This window comes from Rhinolophus sinicus, linkage group LG02 (genome assembly GCF_036562045.2).
Source record: "Rhinolophus sinicus isolate RSC01 linkage group LG02, ASM3656204v1, whole genome shotgun sequence".
NCBI lineage: Eukaryota > Metazoa > Chordata > Mammalia > Chiroptera > Rhinolophidae > Rhinolophus > Rhinolophus sinicus.
The window spans coordinates 9,090,213-9,111,933 of NC_133752.1; the positions used below are offsets into that span (position 1 = coordinate 9,090,213).

General features: G+C 38.8%; 1 protein-coding gene across 5 annotated transcripts in view; it reads left to right on the top strand.

The window, feature by feature from the left end:
* The window catches only part of C1QTNF7 (C1q and TNF related 7), a 94,785-nt gene extending 78,024 nt beyond the window's left edge, over positions 1-16,761 (top strand). For 4 of the 5 annotated variants that reach the window (XM_019740850.2, XM_074321520.1, XM_019740851.2 and 1 more), the window contains exons 2-3: positions 7,659-7,904; positions 13,626-16,761. In XM_019740850.2, coding sequence (XP_019596409.1) covers positions 7,659-7,904; positions 13,626-14,257 — 878 coding nt within the window. In that variant the 3' untranslated portion in view covers positions 14,258-16,761. Of the gene's footprint in view, positions 1-610; positions 859-7,658; positions 7,905-13,625 lie in introns of those variants that run through there. The other variant, XM_019740852.2, reaches the window with a different exon arrangement.
* The last annotated feature ends 4,960 nt before the right edge of the window (positions 16,762-21,721 follow it).

The window sequence follows — 21,721 nt, forward strand, 5'->3', positions numbered from 1 at the left end:
TTGAGCCCTCAGTCTCAGTTTTCTTATTTAAAATCAAAGTGGTGCGGAGAGCAGTTGTCGTTAAAACACCGAGCACAGTAGTAAGAATACTAATATGCTTCCTCCATCTCAATATTTTCTATTTTGTATTTTTTTTACTGTAATTAAATATACATAACATAAAATTTACCATTTTTAAGTGTACAGTTCAGTGGGATTAAGTACATTCACATTGTTGTATGACCATCACACCATCATCCATCTTCAGAACTTTTTTATCTTCCCTAACCGAAACACTGACTCCTCTTTCCCTCTGTCCCCTAGCTCCTGGCAATTATTATTCTATCTCTATAATTTGACTGTTCTCATTACATGAGGTCTGCCAATTAAGTTTGTGAACTTGTTTACAACAATCCCTTTTTTGATATCAGAGGGATTATTCATTATGAATTTGTACCATCTGGACAAACAGTGAACCAAGTTTACTATTTGAAAGTGCTGAAAAGGCTGTGTGAAAAAGTTAGATGACCTGAACTTTTTGCCAACAATTCATGGCTCTTGCATCACAACAATGCACCAGTTCACACAGCACTGTCTATGAGGGAGTTTTTAGCCAGTAAACAAATAACTGCATTGGAACACCCTCCCTACTCATCTGATCTGCCCCAATGACTTCTTTCTCTACCTGAAGATAAAGGAAATATTGAAAGAAAGGCATTTTGATGACATTTAGGATATCAAGGGTAATGTGACAGCTCTGATGGCCATTCCAGGAGAAGTTCCAAAATTGCTTTGAAGAGTGGACTAGGTGCTGGTGTCGGTGCATAGCTTCCCGAGGGGAGTACTTCTAAGGTGACCATAGTGATATTCAGCAATGAGGTATGTAGCACTTTTTCTAGGATGAGTTCATGAACTTAATTGTCCGACCTTGTATTATGTAGATAGAATCATACAATATTTGTCTTAGCGCAAAGTCTTCAAGATTCCTGCATATCAAAATTTTCTTCCTTTTAAAGGTTGAAAAATATTCCATTGTATGCCTGTGCCACATTTTGTTTATTAATCTGTCGATGGACACTTTGGGTTGCTTCCACCTTTTGGCTACTGTGAACAATGCTGCTATGAACACGGCTGTACAAATATCTTTTTGAGCCCATTTTCACTTCTTTGGGGTATATATCCACAAGTGGAATTGCTGGATGACATGGTAATTCTGTATTAAATTTTTGGAGGAATCACGAGATTGTCTTGCCTAGCAGCTGTACCATTTTACATGGCCACCAACTACAGTTTTTATGTTTTTCAGCTTTACTGAGATATAATTGACATATAACATGGTGTAAGTTTAAAGGGGGTGATGTGAAGATTTGACACACATGTATTATGAAATATTTACTACAATTAGGTTAAAACATTCATCACCTCACATAATTGTTTTATGTTTAGTGAGAACATTTGAGATTTACTCTTAGCAACTTTCAAGTATATGATACAGCACTATTAATTATAGACACTATGCTGTATATTAGATCCCCAAAATGTACTCATCTTATAGCTGGAAGTTTGATTATTTAACCAACATCTTCCCAGTTCTCTCACCCTCCAGCCCCTGACAACCACTATTTTACTCTGTTCCTATGAATTCAGCCTTTTAGATTCCTGATATAAGGAGATCATACAGTATAGTGTTTGCATTTGTATTTGTATTTATATTTGTATTTCTGCCGGACTTATTTCACTTAGTATAATGCCTTCAAGTTTCATCTATTTTGTGGCAAATGGCAAGATTTCCTTCTTTTGGTGGCTGAATATATATATACATATATACATATATGTATATATATAATATATGAGATTATATATTATATATTATACATATATAATATATAATTATATAATATATATGTGTATATATTTTATATAAAAATATTTTTTATATAAAACATTTTCTGTATCCATTCATCTGTCAATAGACACTTAGGTTGTTTCCATATCTTGGCTACTATAAATAAACTTGCTATGAATATGGCAGATACCTGTTTTTCGTCTGGTACCAAAGCAAGTTTCTCACTGAGCTCTCATGAAAGATCAGATATCTATATCTTTGATATTCTGTTTTCACTTCCTTTGGCTATATACCCAGTAGTAGGATTACTAGTAGTTCTATTTTTAATTTTTTGAGGAACCTCCATACTGTTTTCCATAGTGATTGTACCAATTTACATTCTTAAGAACAGGGCACAGGGATTTCCTCTTCTTCACATCCTGGGCAATGATTTGTTATCTCTTCTCTTTCTGATAATAGCCATTCTGACAGGTGAGAGGTGGTAACTCATTGAGGTTTTAATTTGCGTTTCCTTGATGATTACTGATATCGAGCTTCATATACTAGTTGGCCATTTGCATGTCTTCTTTGGAAAAATGTCTATTCAGATTCTTTGCCCATTTTCAATCAGATTATTTGGTTTTTGCTATTGAGTTTTATGAGTTCTTTATGTATTTTGGGTATTAACCCCCATCTGATATATGGTTTGCATTTATTCTCTCCCATTCTGTAGACTGCTTTTTCATTTTGTTGATCATTTCTTTTGCTGTGCAGAAGCTTTTTAACTTGATGTAGTTCCACTTGTTTATATTTGCTTTTGGTGTTTATGCTTTTAATGTCATATCCAAAAAATTGTTGCCAAAAACAATGTCGAGATTTTTTTCCTATGCTTTCTTCTAGAGGTTTTACAATTTCAGGTCTTACATTTAAGTCTTTAATCCACTTCAAGTTAAAATTTTGAGTGGTGTAAATTAGGGGTCCAATTTCATTCTTTTGCACGTGAATATCCAGTTTTCCCAACACTATTCACTGAAGAGACTATTCTTTTCCCATTGAGTATTCTTTTCTCCCTTGTCAAATGTTAGTTCTGTCTATGTATGGGTTTATTTTATTTTAAAAATAAAGGAAAGATGCTATTTACAAAGGGGTCTTAATCTGTGGACACATTTTCTAGAAGTTCAATTTTTGCACTGATTTGTTCAGTATTACTTTAAGTGTTTTCCATAGCTAGTTTAGCAAGAACATAGGGTATTATCCCTGAAAAAAAAACACTTACAAAATGCTGTACAGTACATTCCTGTCTACAGATTCAAAACACTCACTAACAGGAAGGCTCTGAAATCTACAATACCACAAAGTGAATTTTTTAAGTATGTGTTTCAACAACTAAGAACTTATTACTTTGTAATCCCTACAGAAAAATAGGATGAAAGTTCATTTACAATTAACATAGAGGACAGATCTGTTTAAGATTAACAATATTTCCAGAACTCTGATTTTTCTAACTCCAATGAAGCATAATGGTGGAAATATACATTTTACCATATATTCTATATAAATTTACATAACTCAATGCACTCCTTCAGAGCATTTTATATGAGAAGTGACTGCTAAGGTTCATAAGGTTTCTTTCTGAAGTTTTGAAAATGTTCTAAAATTAGATTATAGTATACTTTGAGTTGTAAACTTTAATTGGTCGATTTTATGCTGTGTAAATTAAATCTCAATAAAGCTGCTTTAAAAACATTATAAATTTTTATGAACCCATGACAAACATAGGTCAGTCCCAGCCAAAATAACCAAACTCATTGCCAACCAATGGGGCAGTGTGTGAAAGATGAATCATTCAATATAAGGTGTTGAAATATAAAGTTGGATTCCTATCTCACACTTTTTATCAGAAAAATTCTAATGGGTCAAATTTTAAATGTGAACAAACGAAACAACAAAGGAACTGAAAGAAACGTGGGAGGATTCTCTTTTTTATCTTGAAGTAACGAAGACCTTTTCAACACAATAAATTGAACCTCAAATATGTTTTCATGATAAAAATATTTTTAAAAATACATGAACAAAGTGAAAAGGCAAACTAGGAAAACGTTTTCGCTGATCATGTCATAAATCACATGCATAGAATACGTGTATGGAGATATTCATTACACTAGATGGAGATGTTCATTGCACTATTGTTTATAGTAACACAAGAATGAAAATATCGCCAATATGCATCAGTAGGAGACTGGTTAAATACAGCACATACATATGATGGCTATTCTATAGCCACTAAAAAAGGAATGAGGCAACTCTACGTATACTGATAATAAAAGGATCTCCAAGCTATGTGAAAAAGCAAGGTACAGAAAGTTGCATACCATGTTCCAACATGGAGAAGGAGGACACACAAAAACCTAGCAACAGTGATTGCCTCTCAAAAAGGAAATTGCATGTGTGGAAGGCTGGGAAGGAGAAGAAATTTACCTTTCATTGAAAATTCTTTTCAAAAAAAATAATTTATAAATGTGCATGTTTCCTCTTTACAAAAAAAAATAAATGTTTAAAATATTTTTTTTAAGTATACTACATCATGTAAAATTAAAACAACTCAAGTCTTTTATTTGTATTTCTCAAACACTGAGAAAGGGACCCACAGACTCCAGAAATATTTCCTTGAATTCTCTATTTTATCTGTGTTTGGTAATACTGTCATATTCCATTCTCCCCATGTTTTTGACAAAACTCACAACTTCCCTCCACCCCAAATCTTCTCTGCCCCCAGCCTGAGTTGTTGCAGGTGGTTGGAGACATCAATCCATGACTCAAAGAATGTAGAGCTTACATTCTATTGGATGGAGATACATCAAATTAAAAAAGAATACTAAAGATTAGAATAATCTAGTGAGTTAGAAGGTGATGACTACAATGGAAAATAGAAAAAATCGAGCAGAATGAGGGAGGGTCCGGAGGGAGGAGAGGTGGCTTGCAGTATTAAATAAGGTGGTAAGAGTTGGCTTTATGACATTTAAGCAAAGACTTGAAGAAGGAGATGAGAGAGTGAGATGTGTAACCATCTTGGGGAACAGAATTTTGGACAGAGGGAAAAGACAGTGTGAAGACCCTGAGGCCAAGCATCCCTAGTGTTTTTGTGGTACACCAAGAAAGTCAGTGTGACTAGAGCTGAGGAAGTAGAAAGGAGGGTAGTAGATGAAGGCAGGGAAGGCGCGTAGGTGCTCAGTGAAGTAGGACCTTATTGACCATCGACTATGAGACTTTTGACTTTTAAGGAAAATAAACCACCATTACAGAGTGATGCCACCATCGTTTTACCTTATAATCCACACCCCGTTATCTTCCTGATAAACTGAGTGCCAAGATTCGACTAGCCACTCACCACCACACCATCACCAAGCATCAGGCACCACAGCGCCCCCCAACCCCTCAGTTCTGATGAGAATTGTTAGTGCATAATCATTTTGTGTACCTTTCAAAAGATTTTTAACTGGAGACGCTTCCAGCATTTAGATTACTGTGCAGACAATAGTCTACAGTACTTGTCAATGCAAGGCAAACCATTTGCTCAATCAATGTATTTGTTTCAGTTTGAATTTATTCCTTCTTTGAGCACCTTGTGGCCTGGCTATTGGAAACGTTAATGTCCTTCCTTCCAAGTATATCTTTTAAATTCAGCCTCCACCATCCAAAATAACCTGGACCCTTACCACACCTTCTTCATAGACTGACTCCTAATTATTAGTCTGCTCATGTCTTCAGAATCTCCATCACAGAGTCTGCGATGCCACTGCCCAAGGTGACTTTTTTCCAGATAATTTCAAGTCCCTCTTAGAACCAACTCCTGGCCTCAGATACAGCATCCCATCCTATGTCTGGTAAAAAACCTTTTGATGAGTATCTTCTATGCTCATCTTTTCCTCTTTCTAGTCCCTTCTGAAAGCCTCCTCTCATCAGTTTTTTACAAGAACTAACAATGTAATCATTGCATCTTGTTTTAACTGTGGCAGGGGGTATGGATATAAGGTTCTTTCCGTTTCCTTCATCTGAGGCACGTTTGGAAGGGCTGGCATCTTTATCAGATCTACCAGGCTTTTCAGAAAGTGCCTGAATCCCAGCTCAGCAATAGGACCAGTAATTTTGTGTTTGTGCTGTATGACAAATCAATCAGACAGCATATGGCAAAGCTGTTCTCCTTGATTTGAGGGAGGGAGGGCCCACTGCTAACACGAAGATTTGGGCGAGGATACAGAGACTATATTTGGATACATTGCTTCAGTTTTTCACTAATGAGATTTCTAGGAATCAGACCTGTTTCAAACCACATGCGCACACTGTTTTTCTCGGTTTGTCATTCCTATGCTCTGGCAAATTTCTGGGTCTAATTCCAAGATGTTGCAATTTCCCCATGGGTATCATAAAAGTGATACAGTGCGCCTGGTTAATTTCCTGTTGTGGCTGTCAAAAAGACAAAGAAACTTCATCCAATTGCTTTTCCCACATTTTATAATTATTTCATTTGAGTAAGTATATGCCAGGCATATATATCAAGCATTGTACAGATTTCCTATTAAAGCACAGGTCCAACTATCCAAAAACTGCCAATTTACACCACCCCAGGATCACATGTATACATTCTCCCATCCAAGACTCTGCTAATCTTAAGGATCATTTAGCACAGAAACCAGGTGTCCCTAGCCTACACTGCCCACCCTCAGACTATATGCCAAGGGTCATGCTAATAAGTGATCCATCACGCTCAGCTGCCAGGCTTTATGGAGGAAAAAACCAAGTCCTATTAGATCACAGAGAAGATACCTGTTGCCTGCTTCACTCAGTTCTTTGAGCCCCAGTGCTATTGGCTTAATGGGATACCATGGCATTATAGCCCACAGATTTTAAATTAAAGTTTGAGACACACACACACCCCGATCAGGACGTGCACAGTATTCCGACTAACACTAATTGGCACTACATGTGATTAATAAGTAAAACACATGTTTTCCTGAAAATGCCACTTCCTTTCTCCTCCTTTAAGAAAGCCCAGAAATCCTAAGAAAATGACCCTGGATGCTTGCAAGGATTATATATAAGGATGTCTAGCATGTTTATATTGGCAGAAAACTGGAAACAACATCTATAGTGGGGAATTGTGTATGTAATGGAGAGTAGAAACAAATGCAACAATTTCTTTCACGTTATGAATAATTTTTTTTAATTTGTTGGGGTGGCAATTGTTAGTAAAATTACATAGATTTCAGGTGTACAGTTCTGTATTACATCATCTATAAATCCCATTGTGTGTTCACCACCCAGAGTCAGTTCTCCTTCCATCACCACATATTTGATATGAATAATTTTTGACACGGGGAGATGCTCATGATATTTTGTTACATGAAAATAGTTGAAGAATTGCAGCAATGACATGATATCACTTTTCTCTATAGCATAGAAAAAAACATCATCACTTTCAGTGGTGTGAATAATGTTGATGTTTATCTTACTCATTTGCATCACTAATTTTAAAAAAATGCATTACTTTTGCAAAAAACAAAACATTATTTGTCAAAATCCATCACTGATTTCTGCAGAAAATGTGCAACAAAGGGATTTATTTTGAATTTTTTAAAATAAATCCTACATCTCCACCAACCCTTGTGTGGAGTACCGAGAACTCCATCAGTAATGCCTTAAGTTTCCAATGGAATTATAAGGTGACCAGGGGTTTTCTTACAGGCATGAAGAGACCAGCACGGAAGTGATTTTTTGCAAATGTCCATTCTTATGTTCAATCACAGCAAAACCTCCACCTGAAAGAGTACATTATGTCTGTGTGCTTTTCTTACAGAGCCAAAGATGTTTGTCTTGCTCTATGTTACAAGCTTCGCCATTTGTGCAAGTGGACAACCTCGGGGCAATCAGTTCAAAGGAGAGAGCAACTCCCCGAGATATATCTGTAGCATTCCTGGCTTACCTGGACCTCCAGGCCCCCCGGGAGCAAACGGTTCCCCTGGGCCCCACGGTCGGATCGGCCTTCCAGGACGAGATGGGAGAGACGGCAGGAAAGGAGAGAAAGGTGAAAAGGGGGCTGCAGGTAATGAATGATGAAGTTCTTAAAGCACCTGAAAACTACTCCCTTTCTTTGCTGCTTTTTGTAATGGGAATTGCCTCTTAAATCCTTTCTCTACTTCCCCTTCATTAATCACAACAATTTATTGCACCTTGACTATGCTTCAGGTGCTACTCTAAACTCTTTATGTGCATTCTTATTTTATTGTAATGACAATGCTTTCAGGTGGGAGCTCTCACATTTTATAGATGAGAACATTGGGCAATGCCACGATTAAATGAACTACTGAAGACGAAGTGCTAGTGAATGGCAGAGCTGGATTCAAACATCTGATGGCCATGACCACTGGGCAGTTACAGCCAGCAGGCAGTGGCAGGCTACGACAGGGTGCAGCTGGATGGACAGACAGCTGGACAGGAGGGAAGATGAAGCAGAGGCAGAATTAGAAGCCAAAAGCACAGATGCCATCTTGCTGTGCACTAATATCCTGAACAAAGACCAATAAAGGGCTTCTAGATTTTACTTTTTACAGATGAAATGACAATAGTACCTGTATAGCCTACTTTTCCTTGTTCACTACGGTCCCACCAGTCCTGCAGCAGCTAAAAAAAAATTTAATTTAATTTTAAAAAAGGATTTCTTATAGCTCTTTACAGCAACACAACTGTCCTCTTATCTTTCAGTAATTTTCACTTTTTTTCTCACAAATAAATTGACCCAGGAAGCTTGCCAGATTCTGCAATCCTTCAGTGTGAAACAAATTAAAATTCTAGAGAGGCCACGTGTTAACTCTAAAAGAGGGAGTGATTTGGAATCAATCTTTGAAAGCAAGTTTCTGAGTGTAAAAGTTGGGACAAAAGATAGGAAGAAAATATCAATAGATTTAAGAAATGTGTCTCTATCTAGTCATTGCACCTGATTTAGTGGTGCAATGCATCCAGGGTTATGTGAAACAATATCATAATATATATTCAAATTACTGGCTAATAATTCACTTCTGAATTTGTCAAGCAGAAAATAGTTGGCCAATCAGTAGCTACCCAATTTATGAATATTGTTCAATAGTAGATAAAGAATCTTAAGGTAAAATTTCAACATCAGATAAAACAATCCTTTAATGTGGAGCTTAAATCTTATCTTTCAAACTCTTCGATATGGCAACACCTATGAACACCACCTCCGTGTGTCATGATCATGAACATCCTTGAGGTCCTGTAACAACACCAGAAGCAGAGCTAAGTCTACCAATCTTTTTAGTTTACTGTGTCTGGAAACAATATACCTAGTGATTACAAAAACATGCATTGGAGTTAGAAAGACTTAGGCTGAAATCTTGACTCCCTCCATTACTACTAAGTATCCTTGGGCAAATAGCGTCTTTGGACCTCAATTTTCTCATTTGTAAATAGGGTGTAGTAAGGGTGATTATGAAGATTAAGGACAATAATACATGTAAAACATGCAATGGAGTAAGTGCCAGGTAGTAAGCACTCAGTAAATGTTAGCCGTTATCACTTATCACATTGTGATCTGTAAATGAGTCATGGCTAAGTTCATGAATATCCAAAGCTGTGTCGTACACTAGAAATCAGTGATCTATTTTATAAGGTAGCTCTAGTATTATTTAAAGATATGTTTATGGATTTGCATTCAGATTAAATCACATGTTCATAATTGCTACAATTCCAAACATGTATAAGGCCAGCTATACCCCCATATTCATCAATCCATTTCATAATCCATCCACTCACACATTACTCATTTAACAAATTTTTTTATGCACCTATTGCTATCCAAGATTGTTCTAGACCAGTGTTTCTCAACCTCCATACAAATGACATTTGGGGCCGAGTAATTATTACTGGGGGATGACTATACTGTGGATTGAAGGACGTTTAGCAGCACCCCGCTAGATGCCAGTAGCACCTCCCTCCGATTGTATTAATAATAAACAAAAATATCTCGAGACATTGCCAACTATCCCTTGATGAGCGGTGCAAAATTGCCTCTGGTTGAGAACATGATTCTAGAAGCTGAGAACACAAACATGACTAAAACATTGTCCTCTCCTTGATACGCAAACATTTGGGTGTGGGAGGCCAACATGGAGAAACATCATCAGAGTAATAATAACAACCATTTATTTAGAACTTACTGTGTCAGGAATTTTAGGTTTCATACTTATTGTCCACCATAACCCTACTAGCAATTATTACAAACCGTAATAATAATAATGTTGCAAATGAATAACTGAGATTCAAAAATAAACTTACTTTCCCCACCTGAGATTGTTTAAATCCAATATGCACATATACACATAAGGATATATAACAGCTAAGAAAGAAAAAATCAAAACGCCCGCGTAATGGATCAAGAGAGGCACAACTCACTTACAAACAATAGAAACAGAGCCCAGGGTTTGGGGGACATGCTTTTAATGTGGCTGGAACAGAACATGACATGGCTGGGAGCTTCTGTTTCTTCTTTCCACGTTAGTGACACCACAAAGGTCATTATTCATGTACCCTTGGTGACCATACCCACAAATCTACACCACCCAAGTGCAGGCAGAATCAAGCATATTTTTTGTCCAGCTTCCCTATTCTAAATACGAGTACAGAGCTTACTATACTGAATTATAATTTTTTTGTTAAAATATCTATCTCCCTCACTGGCCTATAGCAATTATTGTTGTGTCATATTATTAAGATTTAATTTAATCTGAATGCACATCCATATATATATCGTCAAATAACACTAGAACCACTTAATGAACTAGGTAATTCTGGTTTATTATATGGCTTTTAATATTTATGAACTTAGCTAAGACCTATATTTGCAGATCACAACGTAATACATAATAACAGCTCACTGAAGGGTGGCACAGATGTCATTCATGTCAATGTCCCACTCAGACTCTGGCATGTAGTGGATGGCATGTAGTGGATGGTCGATCAATATTAGATGGCTTAGATGGCTGCATGCATGCACACATAAATCCATGGATGGATGGGTCGGTGGGTGGATGGATGGATGGATGGATGGATGGATAACACAAATGGCACTGAAGAAAAATATCTTTGTAAGCCCGTATCATGGAGAATTTAAGAAGAAATCCTTTCTCTCCAAGCTTCAGTACCTAAGCGTAAACACTTTCTCTATAATTCTCCTCTCTACACAAACATATCTAACTAAGTAGGGAGAGGGTGAATGATCTACCCCTTCTTTCTATTCTTCAGTAAAGAATAATTGGTCCTTAACACGTGGCAAATCTGTCATGCAAACAGGAAAAATTACTATAAATTATACAGCTAGTCCCTGATTATCTAACTCTCAGTAGTTCAGAGTACTCAATAAGTGTAGAAAATCCAAACATTGTAAAGACCTTTTAATTGTAAAATTGCATCTTAGTATGTATGTCTTGGTCTCAAAGAATGTTCGATAGGAGGAGACCTCAAGCAATCTAGTTCAACACTTTGATTTCAAGGACTAGGAAAATAATGTCAGAAAAATGAAACCTCTTCATCAAATTCACGTGATTAATATATGGCTAAACAAAGGTTTTATCCCCAGTTTGCTGAGTCACTGTTTACTGCTTTTCCACCAAGTTTGGAGTGAATTTGGATCCAATTTCTTCATATTACAAATGGAGCATTTGGAACTCAGACAAAAATTGAGTTGTCCAAAGTCATAGAGGCAAGAAGATTTGAGGACATAATGAAATTTAGTGGTCAAAATTGTTCTGGTGCCAAAATGCTTTTTTAAATTAATGCATCAAAAGTCCCTAATGAAGAGAACAAAAGTCAAGCTCTTATTGAAGATAAAATAACAATTTAGAAGTTGTGGTTTTTTATTCAAAAGTTAATTTATTAGCAAAATAATATTCATGTTATATGTCTGCCGTCCTCCAACCCTCCCCCCCACAAAAAAAAGCAAACATTGAGAGGTCAGACTATTATGGCATTATTTCAAGAAGTAAATACCAGAGTGTGTTTTAGATGGAACAAGTGGAGTTTCAACTCCATAACAAAAGTTATATACAGCTAGAGAACAGTCCTGTGCTCAGTAATAATGCTGACCCTAGTCATCAAAAAAAAAAAATTGCATTCATTATTAGCATCTTTGTGTATCATAAATTGTTAAATCACATCTTTCCAAAATTATTAAAACAAAGTACTTGTTTTAAATCAAACTTCACTTCTCAAATTTACATTATCTAGAACACTTCATTGCTAAATTTACCAAATAATTGAAAAATGACCAAATTCATACACTGATGCATATGTATTATTCAAATAAATGATATGAAAGCACTATCAAGATAAACAGTCTTAGCTTAATAAAAGTTCCTGAGAATAAATATATAGTGAAGGGTGAAACCACATTATATATCAACAATATATTTTCCCTCACTGCAAAAATGCCTTACAAATTACCAGTAATTTGGATACTTTTTGAGAAAGTATCATTATACAGACATTGTTTATGGAATGGATTTAGCCATAAAATTGAATGACTTTTTTAATGCTATTAAGTCATTGCCATTCCATATATGACTTAAAAGTTAAATAGATGCTGGTTACCACATTCAAATAATAGTCATGATTTATCTGCCTTTAACCTATGGCTGATCTATAGATGTAAAGATTTGGACAAACAGAAAACCTTTCATTGTGGTAATTTTGAATTTGCTGAAATCTTTTCACAGCTACCTACTAAGTATTTTCTATATATAAGGAAACACAGAGAAATTAAGAGATTTGCCTAAAATGGTACAACCTTTAGCTGCAGAGCCAAACAGAATTTAGGATTCTTGATTCCACCCCCAAAGGTCAGAGGCATTTTGGGGAAGCATCCATTGTTGGGCAAAGACAGAGGCATGACGGGGAAGCATCCATTGTTGGGCTAAGACATGGATTCCAGTCCTCGCCTTGTTTCACCTCTCCAGGACTCAGTTTTCTTCTTCAAAAAAAACTGACTGTACAGTGGGGGCAGTCACCGTTGTCAGGTTATTGAAGCATATTGAGCCCTCACTATGTGCCAGGCATACTTCACAATTTATATTCCAGCCACTGCCCCAGGAAATGCTCGGGCTCCTGAGTTCAGATCACAGCTCCATCACTCACTAGCCCTGTTTCCTTGAGCAAACTGACTTCTTCATGGCTCAGTGTTCTCATCTATAGTTCCTAGTTTATACAATTGTTACAGACCTTAAAAAAGAGAATGCATGTAAATAAAGTACTGACCTGGTACATAGTAAATGTTCAATAAATATGAGCTAATCTCATTTTGATTGATTCTTTTATTATTAATACCAATAGTTAGCATGGGGCATGGGACTGAATAGCCTCTAAGGAGCCACCTTGTTCTGTCTGCTCTCATGACCCCACTCTGGGGAATAATATCATCATTTTCATTCAATTCCTCCTGTAGTCATAAGTACCTGTACATGATTAATTTAGTGGCAGGTGATCCAGCATCAAAATGATAGTTAAGTATTTTAAATTAATCAGGATTTAAATGATTTCTCACATTCTCAGGAAAACTTACTTGGAATTCTGATGAAAACTTTCCATTTTAGTGTATGAGTGATTTTTTTTAAAAGATTCATTGGTTAGTAGTATATAGTTGAAAGTTGTTTGAAGAGACAGACAAATTTAGGGTACGCTGGGATCTATGTGGGCATGCTGTTTGTGACTCTTTATTTAGAGGAGCTATTAATTAAACTGTAAACTCTTTTTAAAGGTTTGAGAGGTAAAACTGGACCACTGGGCCTTGCTGGAGAGAAAGGAGATCAAGGAGAAACTGGGAAGAAAGGACCCATTGGACCAGAGGGAGAAAAAGGAGAAATTGGTCCAGCTGGGCCTCCTGGACCAAAGGGAGACAGAGGAGAGCAAGGGGACCCAGGGCTGCCTGGAGTTTGTAGATGTGGAAGCATCGTGCTCAAATCTGCCTTTTCTGTTGGCATCACAACCAGCTATCCAGAAGAAAGGCTACCAATTATATTTAACAAGGTCCTCTTCAATGAGGGCCAGCACTACAACCCTGCAACGGGGAAGTTCATCTGTGCTTTCCCAGGAATCTATTACTTTTCTTATGATATCACATTGGCAAATAAGCATCTGGCAATTGGGCTGGTACACAATGGGCAGTACCGGATAAAGACCTTCGACGCCAACACAGGAAACCATGATGTGGCTTCGGGGTCCACAGTCATCTATCTGCAGCCAGAAGATGAAGTCTGGCTAGAGATCTTCTTCACTGACCAGAACGGCCTGTTCTCGGACCCAGGTTGGGCAGACAGTTTGTTCTCCGGCTTTCTTCTATATGTTGACACAGATTATCTAGATTCCATATCAGAAGATGATGAACTGTGATCAGGACAGCTGACTGAAATGCTCCAAGATCCTTGTGGGAGTCACTTTGATTTAATCTGGGGCCCTGGAAGGTGGAACAAGCAGAAACGAGATCCAAAGAGACTCCCACTCAGATTCCAGAGCATTTACAGACAGTTCCAGCAGAATCTATTATAACTAGATGAACCACCAAATTGTTGAAACCACACCAAAATGAATTATATAAAACAATAACCCCAGATATGAATTCTCCTGAATGCAATGTTCATAAATATTTAAACAAATGCAAGGCAATGTTAACAAATTTTCTGTTAAATTCCCTGAGTGACAAAACCAGCTGGCAATGATATTGCCTCATTAAATCTTTATAAAATTACATTTTTGCCTGTTATTTAAGAGAATCATAACATCTCAAAGTCTTTGACAATTCTCAAAAGGCTATAGTTAGTCAAAAACCAAAGGTAAGAGATGCTGAATAATTGCAAGCAAGCTAAAGTGAAGTGATAATTTTCCTTGTTTTATCATTTATTCCTTCACACTTGTATATATTTACTCAACAACTCTTTAATAAGCCTGTATGAACCAGACACTGATACTGGGTCAGATTTAATCAGTGAAGACAAAAATTCCTACCTCATGCAGGCTAGTGCGTATTGAGCAAACTGTCACAATTCAGTGTGATGAGCACCCTGACAAACAAATGAACTTGATGGGAACAAGAGAAACCATGGAAAATGACTAGGTGTGTCTAAGGAGGTGGGAGGGATGCAAAGGAAACAAGAAATTCAGCAGCGGCATTCTCCCCATCCCATCCTCCAAACACCACTGGTATTTGCAATCAGGAAGGGGTGAAAAACCTGGAGAGAGAGGCACCCTGGAGACCTGGGAAGGGTAATGGAAATGAAGAGAAACTTACTGAGACCAGCCAGTAGGTCATTCTCCTAAATCCCTCAGCATAATAGTTTCCCAAGACAAATATTTGTAATCTTAGCTTTCTCACAAATTAGGGAATTATTTTACATTGTGGTAACACATAGTGTCTCACGGACTCTCTAGGTAATGAATTCAAATAAAGCAAAGCATATGTCCACTGATTTGTGAGTGAGCAGATGGGAGGAGTGAACAAGAGAATGAGGGAGAGAGACCAGACGTCTGAGGAAATAGCTGTGCCTTCCAAGTCTCACACCTCCTTTGGTCTAGCACTCTCTTAGTGTCAGTCTCTTGCTCCCCACTGAACTGCAAATTGTCCATTCATCTCACCCATAATTCTGTGACCTGCCACTTCCTTGGCTGATACTAGTAGTATCCCCTTACTCTCTCCTTCTTGATATCTTCTAATCCATGAATTCCTCTCTCTGCTCATTCATTTAATAAATAGTTCAAATGCCTCTTATGTGGGAGTCAACACAGTGGATTCTGTGAAGGTGGTGGAACACCAAGGAATACCACACAGCACCTGCTGTCAACTTTCAAAGGATACAAGAAAGGAAATGACATGCACACACAGACAAAATACCTAGAATTCTGGAAACAAACATGTTAAACTATGCTAAGTGCTAAACAAGATACAGACAAAATGCTGAGGAAGAGATGTTGGGGGGGAATTGTTTACTCCGAAAACAGGGGGTGAGAGAAGACAGCTAGGGAAATCTCTGTTCCCTGGGCCTCAATTGATGGATAGGACTTGGAGTAGCCAAAGTGGGGGAAGGCACTTGAAACAGAGGTAATAATGGTTCCAAGCATAAAAGTGAGAACAGAGACCCAGAAAAGGAATCCATGGGCCACATTTGCAAGAGCCTTGAATGCCAAGCTGAGGGTTGGCGACTTGATTCATGAGAAAATGTGGCACCCCTGTGTGTTCCAAAGCTGGGTACTGCCATTATGGGAGGTGAAATCCATAATTATCAAGCACTTGCATGTAAGGGCAATTCTTGCTTCTTCCATCTTCCAGACCTAGCTTGCTTCCATCATCTTCCTCTGACCCCTATCCTTTGTCCACTGGTTCCTCTCATTCTGAGTCAAGACATGGATCTGGATGACCAATGGCAATGAACATTAGACAAAAAAGACAGAGCAATGGTGGTTTGAGATAGTCAACTGCCTCTAGATAACAGCCGAACCTAGCATTCCAGGCTATAAAATGTGAAGAACAGCCAACAGAAGAAGGAAACATGAAAATATGGGCCCTTTGAAGATTATGGGATTTGCTGGAGAAACTGGAATGGAGAAGTTATTATAGATATCCATGACTCACAAGATTACTATGTAATTTAAATTTTCTTCTCATCCTGATCCATCAGTGCATTCATTTTTTGGACATTGTGTACTTGTTTGTCTTTTAAATGTTTCTTTCATTAAAAAAACCTATGTTAAGTAGCTTTTTAACCCAAAATTTGTTAAGCTGGTTCTAGGCCCACAGATGAATTTTATTTTTGAATATCTGGTGAGATGGTGATGGGAATCAGAGAGCTAAAGTGGAAAACAAAAGGTGATTTTTGTATTAAAAAGATAAATGTTTAAGCAAATGCAGTTGTCTTTTATTCCAAACAAAAACAAAACCAAAAACTAGATATAATTTATCCACATTTACAGATATTTGTGTAAAGAAAGTAGAAGAGTAAATTTGGTCTAAAGAAATTTCAAGTCTCATTCCAATCATTCTTTGTAAGGGCTGACTTGGAATGAATAGATATTAAGAAATATTTATTGTCTAGGTACCATCTCATTCCAGAAGGATCTAAAGCCACTTACAAAGATAGATAAAATGCAGAAAGAACACACTAGTTAGAAGCAAGTGAAAATCAAAAAGCAAAACAAACAAGAAAGAAAAGAGTGAGGCTAATACAAAACTGTGTATATGAACATAGGTGTTCCTATGTTACACATTTACAGGACACGTTTCCTTGTACCTGTGCATGCAAAGGGCATCCCCAGGTCATTTATCATTGTGAATGATGTTGTTTATGGAGGAAAAAAGATTCTGTAAATTCTGAATATGCTTTTTCTCTGCCACTTTGTGAAAAAGATCATGGACATAAGTACATTTTAGATGCTAGCCATTTATTATTTGTATACCTTCTTCTCTCTCACCTTCTGTCGCTCTACTTTCAGTAAATGGCACCCCTACACTAAGGTACATTCTAGATGTCTTCCTTCCCTTCCGCACTGAATTTTGTTCAGCATAAAATTCTTATGGTTCCAGCCCCTACCCGTACATTTGAGTCATTGTACCTTTCTATTCTCTATGCCAAGGTTTTGTTCACATACTCATCATCCATTCCCCGGACTAGTAGAAAACTTTTTAATTGACCCTTTGCCTTCAGCCACATCCCTCCCAGCCATCCTCCATATCTGGTCATGTCACTCCACAGCTTAAAAGCCAGCAGTAGCCCCCTGCAATATAAAAGGTGTCTTGAACCTCTTTGGGCTTTGCCTTCCATATCCTTTGTCTGGTATTCATACCCAGTTTCCTTCTGAAGGGCCACCCTCCTTCATATGCTAAGTCTTTGAGTTTCTAAGTGGAGCTGACTCCTGCAGTATGTAAATCTCAGGGCTGATTGATCAGAGTATAGCATTCCATTCACCAAAATAATTGGTTCTGGGGACTCAGAGCCAATGAGACTTTGCTGGGACTTTTATACAAGAGCATCTCATTCTTTCCCATTGGACTTCAGTCTGTGAGCCTCTATCAACCATGTTCCCATCACAAAGCATAATATTATTTGAGAATGGAGCCATGCACAGGGGAAGTAAAGAAATACAGATAAAGGGGGAAAAATAGGTCTAGGAGTCATCATTTGAACACTGACCTCGATATGCCCAATCCCAGCTCTCTCTGGATGTTCCTGTTATGACAGCTATTAGATGCCATTTTTACTTAAGCTCTTTGGAGGTGGGCATTCGGTCACTTGCAAAAAATGTTATCCTAATATTAATACAAGCACGCTTTAGCAAAGCACATTAGCTCTTTGGGATCTATCATCTCCTTACTTTTATAGTCCTATCTCCCATGCAACCTACAATCCAAGCAAATGCAGATAACTGCAGTTCTAGGAAGCCTGGTTCTCACATGCCTCAGACCTCCACATGTGCTGTTTCATTGCTCATCATGCCATTGCTGCCCTGGTCTGCCTGACTAGCTCACCTCCTAAGGCTCGGCTCAAAGGCTGCTTCCTTTTCTCTAATCTTCCTCTTCCCCTGTGCCCAATGGGAATCACAGGTGACCTCATGTGTCTTCCATACCATCTGGAAACCAGTGCGTAGCTACGTTAGCAATGGTGAACACTTACTGTGTGCTAGTTCAAGTGCTTTACATGTATTAGCTCACTTTGGTCTTCACAATAATTATTCTCTCCATTTTACAGATGAGGAAACTGAGAGACGGAGAGATTAAGAAATGTGTTAAGTAAATAGTAAGTGGCACAGGAGACCCAGGGAGTCGGGCTCCAGAGTCCTCGCTCCTAATCGTCATGCTGGGTCCTTATCCTATGTCACATTTATCTCACAATAGTCCCATCATTGTATCACTCATATATTTCTACATTTGTTCATCTGATGGACACTTGGTCCTATTTATCTTTAGATTCCAGTGCTGTACACAATGTCTGCCATAATATATGCTCAACAAAAATGTGACAAATTAATCTTTTCAGTCACAATTTTTACATGTGAAGAGAGAGAGAGCTCACAACTGAAAAGTCCTACGATCGTCCCATGCATTGATCAAGACTTTAGATTACAACTGCCAGAATCCAACTCAAACAGGCTAAAGAAAAAAGGCGTTCACTGAAATAACAGAAAATTCTAGAGCCAGATCAGGGTATTCATTCATTGTCACATTGTCACCAGGATTGTATTTCTCCCATCTCAGAGATTACTACTCCTCATTGCAGACTTCACTTTCAGGCAGGCTCTTGCCTTTGTGGCAAACATAGCCACCAGGAAAATGATACATATGTTTCTCTTTTGGATAGTCCCAGCAAAAGACCTGGGGATGACAGCTTTTTGGTTCTGACTGGTCCTGCTTGAGTTATGGGCCTATCCCTCAATCAGTGATTGGCCAAAGGGATGTGGTTTTCCCACTGGCCATGCCTACGTCACATGTTCAACCCTTAGAAGTAGAAACAGAATGAGTCCCACCTAAATCACTGGATTGAGGCTGGGGAAAAGATTGTTCCCTGAAGGAAACTAAAGGTGCTGGAACTAGAAAAAGAGAGGTTGGTTGACTGGCTGGTCAAAAGCAACAGGTGACCTCTGTAGGCTGTTTCCAAATAAAATCAAAATCACATTTATTTTGTCTGCATGATGCAAAATAAATGCATTGCTAGGATTATTTTTCTCTGACATAATCTAATTTTTATAATATTTGCTCAGAATTGACTAAGTATTTTGTACTCTATGAACCTGGCATTTGTGACGACCTCATGTATAGGCTGTCATAATGCCAGCTCCCAATCGATAGTTTTCATGAAAGAATGTATTATTCTCAACTAAAATGCCCTCCCCCTCCAACCTTCTGATTTTTGACATCAGCCCCCTAGAATATGCAACAACCTATGCATTTGTGTTTGATAATTATAAAAAGAGGGGGGCAGCATCCTTGGAGATTAGTCTCTTTGTGGAATCAAAAAAGGGCTACTAAATCCAATTCATTCCTCAGCCAACATAGTGACAGGACTGAAAGGGGAGAAGGGGCAACTAAAAAGCCATCCTAGGTCATCAACCACCCTGCTGTCCTCATGTTTTACTTCCTGTTTCTTGAGAGACCATCACTCAGCGCCTAGTGATACCAGCAGCTACCACGTGCCCTGTGCATTCTTAGTAACTGGAACCATCCTTGAGCATGGGACCTTATTTTATCCTCAGGAAAGGCAGTGCCTCTTCTACTACCCTCCTCCCTGGAAGGAGGACCATGGCTATGGATGTGTCAGGAGCCCCAGTGCTGGGATATAGATTAAGCATGACAAGGAGGTCAAAGTCAAGGCCACACACCAACGTCTCTGTGTTCTTCTTTCTTGGGAACATCCCACTCTGGGTCCAGCAGCAGGGAGCACTCAGAAGGATTTCACTATGGAGAACTGAATAGAAGAACTGTATTCAGAGGCTCTGGCAGGGTTTAAAGAACCAAGTCGGGGGTTTGGAGTTGAGGTATCCAAGGACTAGAAACAGCAGGAACACATTAGCACCCCAAGTCTGGAAGGGGAGGGAGGCAATAGTGGTTACTGATTGCAGCAAAGAGCTTGAGACTTGGCAGAGGGACTGTCCTCCAGAAGCCATGACTGGAGAGGAGCCCAGCCACTGCCAGAACCGTGCAGAAGCAGAGAGGAGGCCTGGGCAATCAGTCCCCTGGCCACACTCTCCTTCTACCCTCCAGTCTCCTATCTGTACCTCCCACTGGTCAAACCCAAAGACTACAGGGGCAAAGGAGCTGGGTGATGTCATGCAGAGATGGGCTTCCTGGGCAAAGAGCAGTGCAGAGAAGGACAGAAAATGGGGGTCTAGAGGCGCGGGAGCAAGTGGAAATTAAATAGCATAGGGCTCCACTCTTCGATCCCTTCCCGCTCTACATTCTCTCTAAAACTCCATGCAGCAGTTGCAATAAAACTGACGCTCCATCTTGAGAAGGGCAAAAGGGGCACCTTCCAGAGCCTCTCAGGGCTGCCTGTAATGTGTGCGCAAGGAGCCCTCACGTCTCAGAGTGGTCCAGCTCCACTTACAAGAAAATTCCAGTGAAGTTCGGGGTCAAGGTCTTGCAGTGATGGACAGAAGGTTTTGCTAGTATCCTCTCTGTAAATCCCCCTCCTAAACTTGCAACAGCCACAGGCAGCTGGTAGAGTGTTCAGGGCTTCAAGGTTCTAGCCAAGTAGCTTTCCAGCTCATCACGAGTTAAATGCTCCTGTTACCCAGTTAGAGATGAGAATACTGAGTCTCTGAACCATTGAACAGTTTGCCCACAGTCAAGCCTTAATAAACGTGAGTGGGTTCCTGCCACCTACACGCCTCTGACACCTATACTCTGTTGGGAACATACACACTTACGCTCCCCTGCCTTCAATGCCACATCCTTAAGACAGGGTTTCACAACTAGACCACTGCATGTGGGGGTAAAGCCTCATTCTTCAGTCCTCTTCCTTTATGCTGCTAACTCCCACTTCAGCTGGGAGCTAAGCCCATCACAACCAGGACCAGCTCATGCATGATCCAAATATTCAGTGTGGCTAGACCAGGCAGCTCTGCATGCTCTGAAGGAGCCGACACTGCAGAGACCTCCCTCACTCTGCCCTCGAAGCAAAGACTGACCCTAAGAGACCGGACCTGGGTCTGTGGGTCTGGTTTAGTTATGCCAAGGAGAACCCAGGTGACCTTTTAGCATCACCACTGATATCATTATGCTTAAAAATGTCAGGCAGCCTGAGTTCCTCTCAGTTTTCTTCACAGATACTCCCTATAGTAAACACACACACACACATTCTTGTCACCATTAAT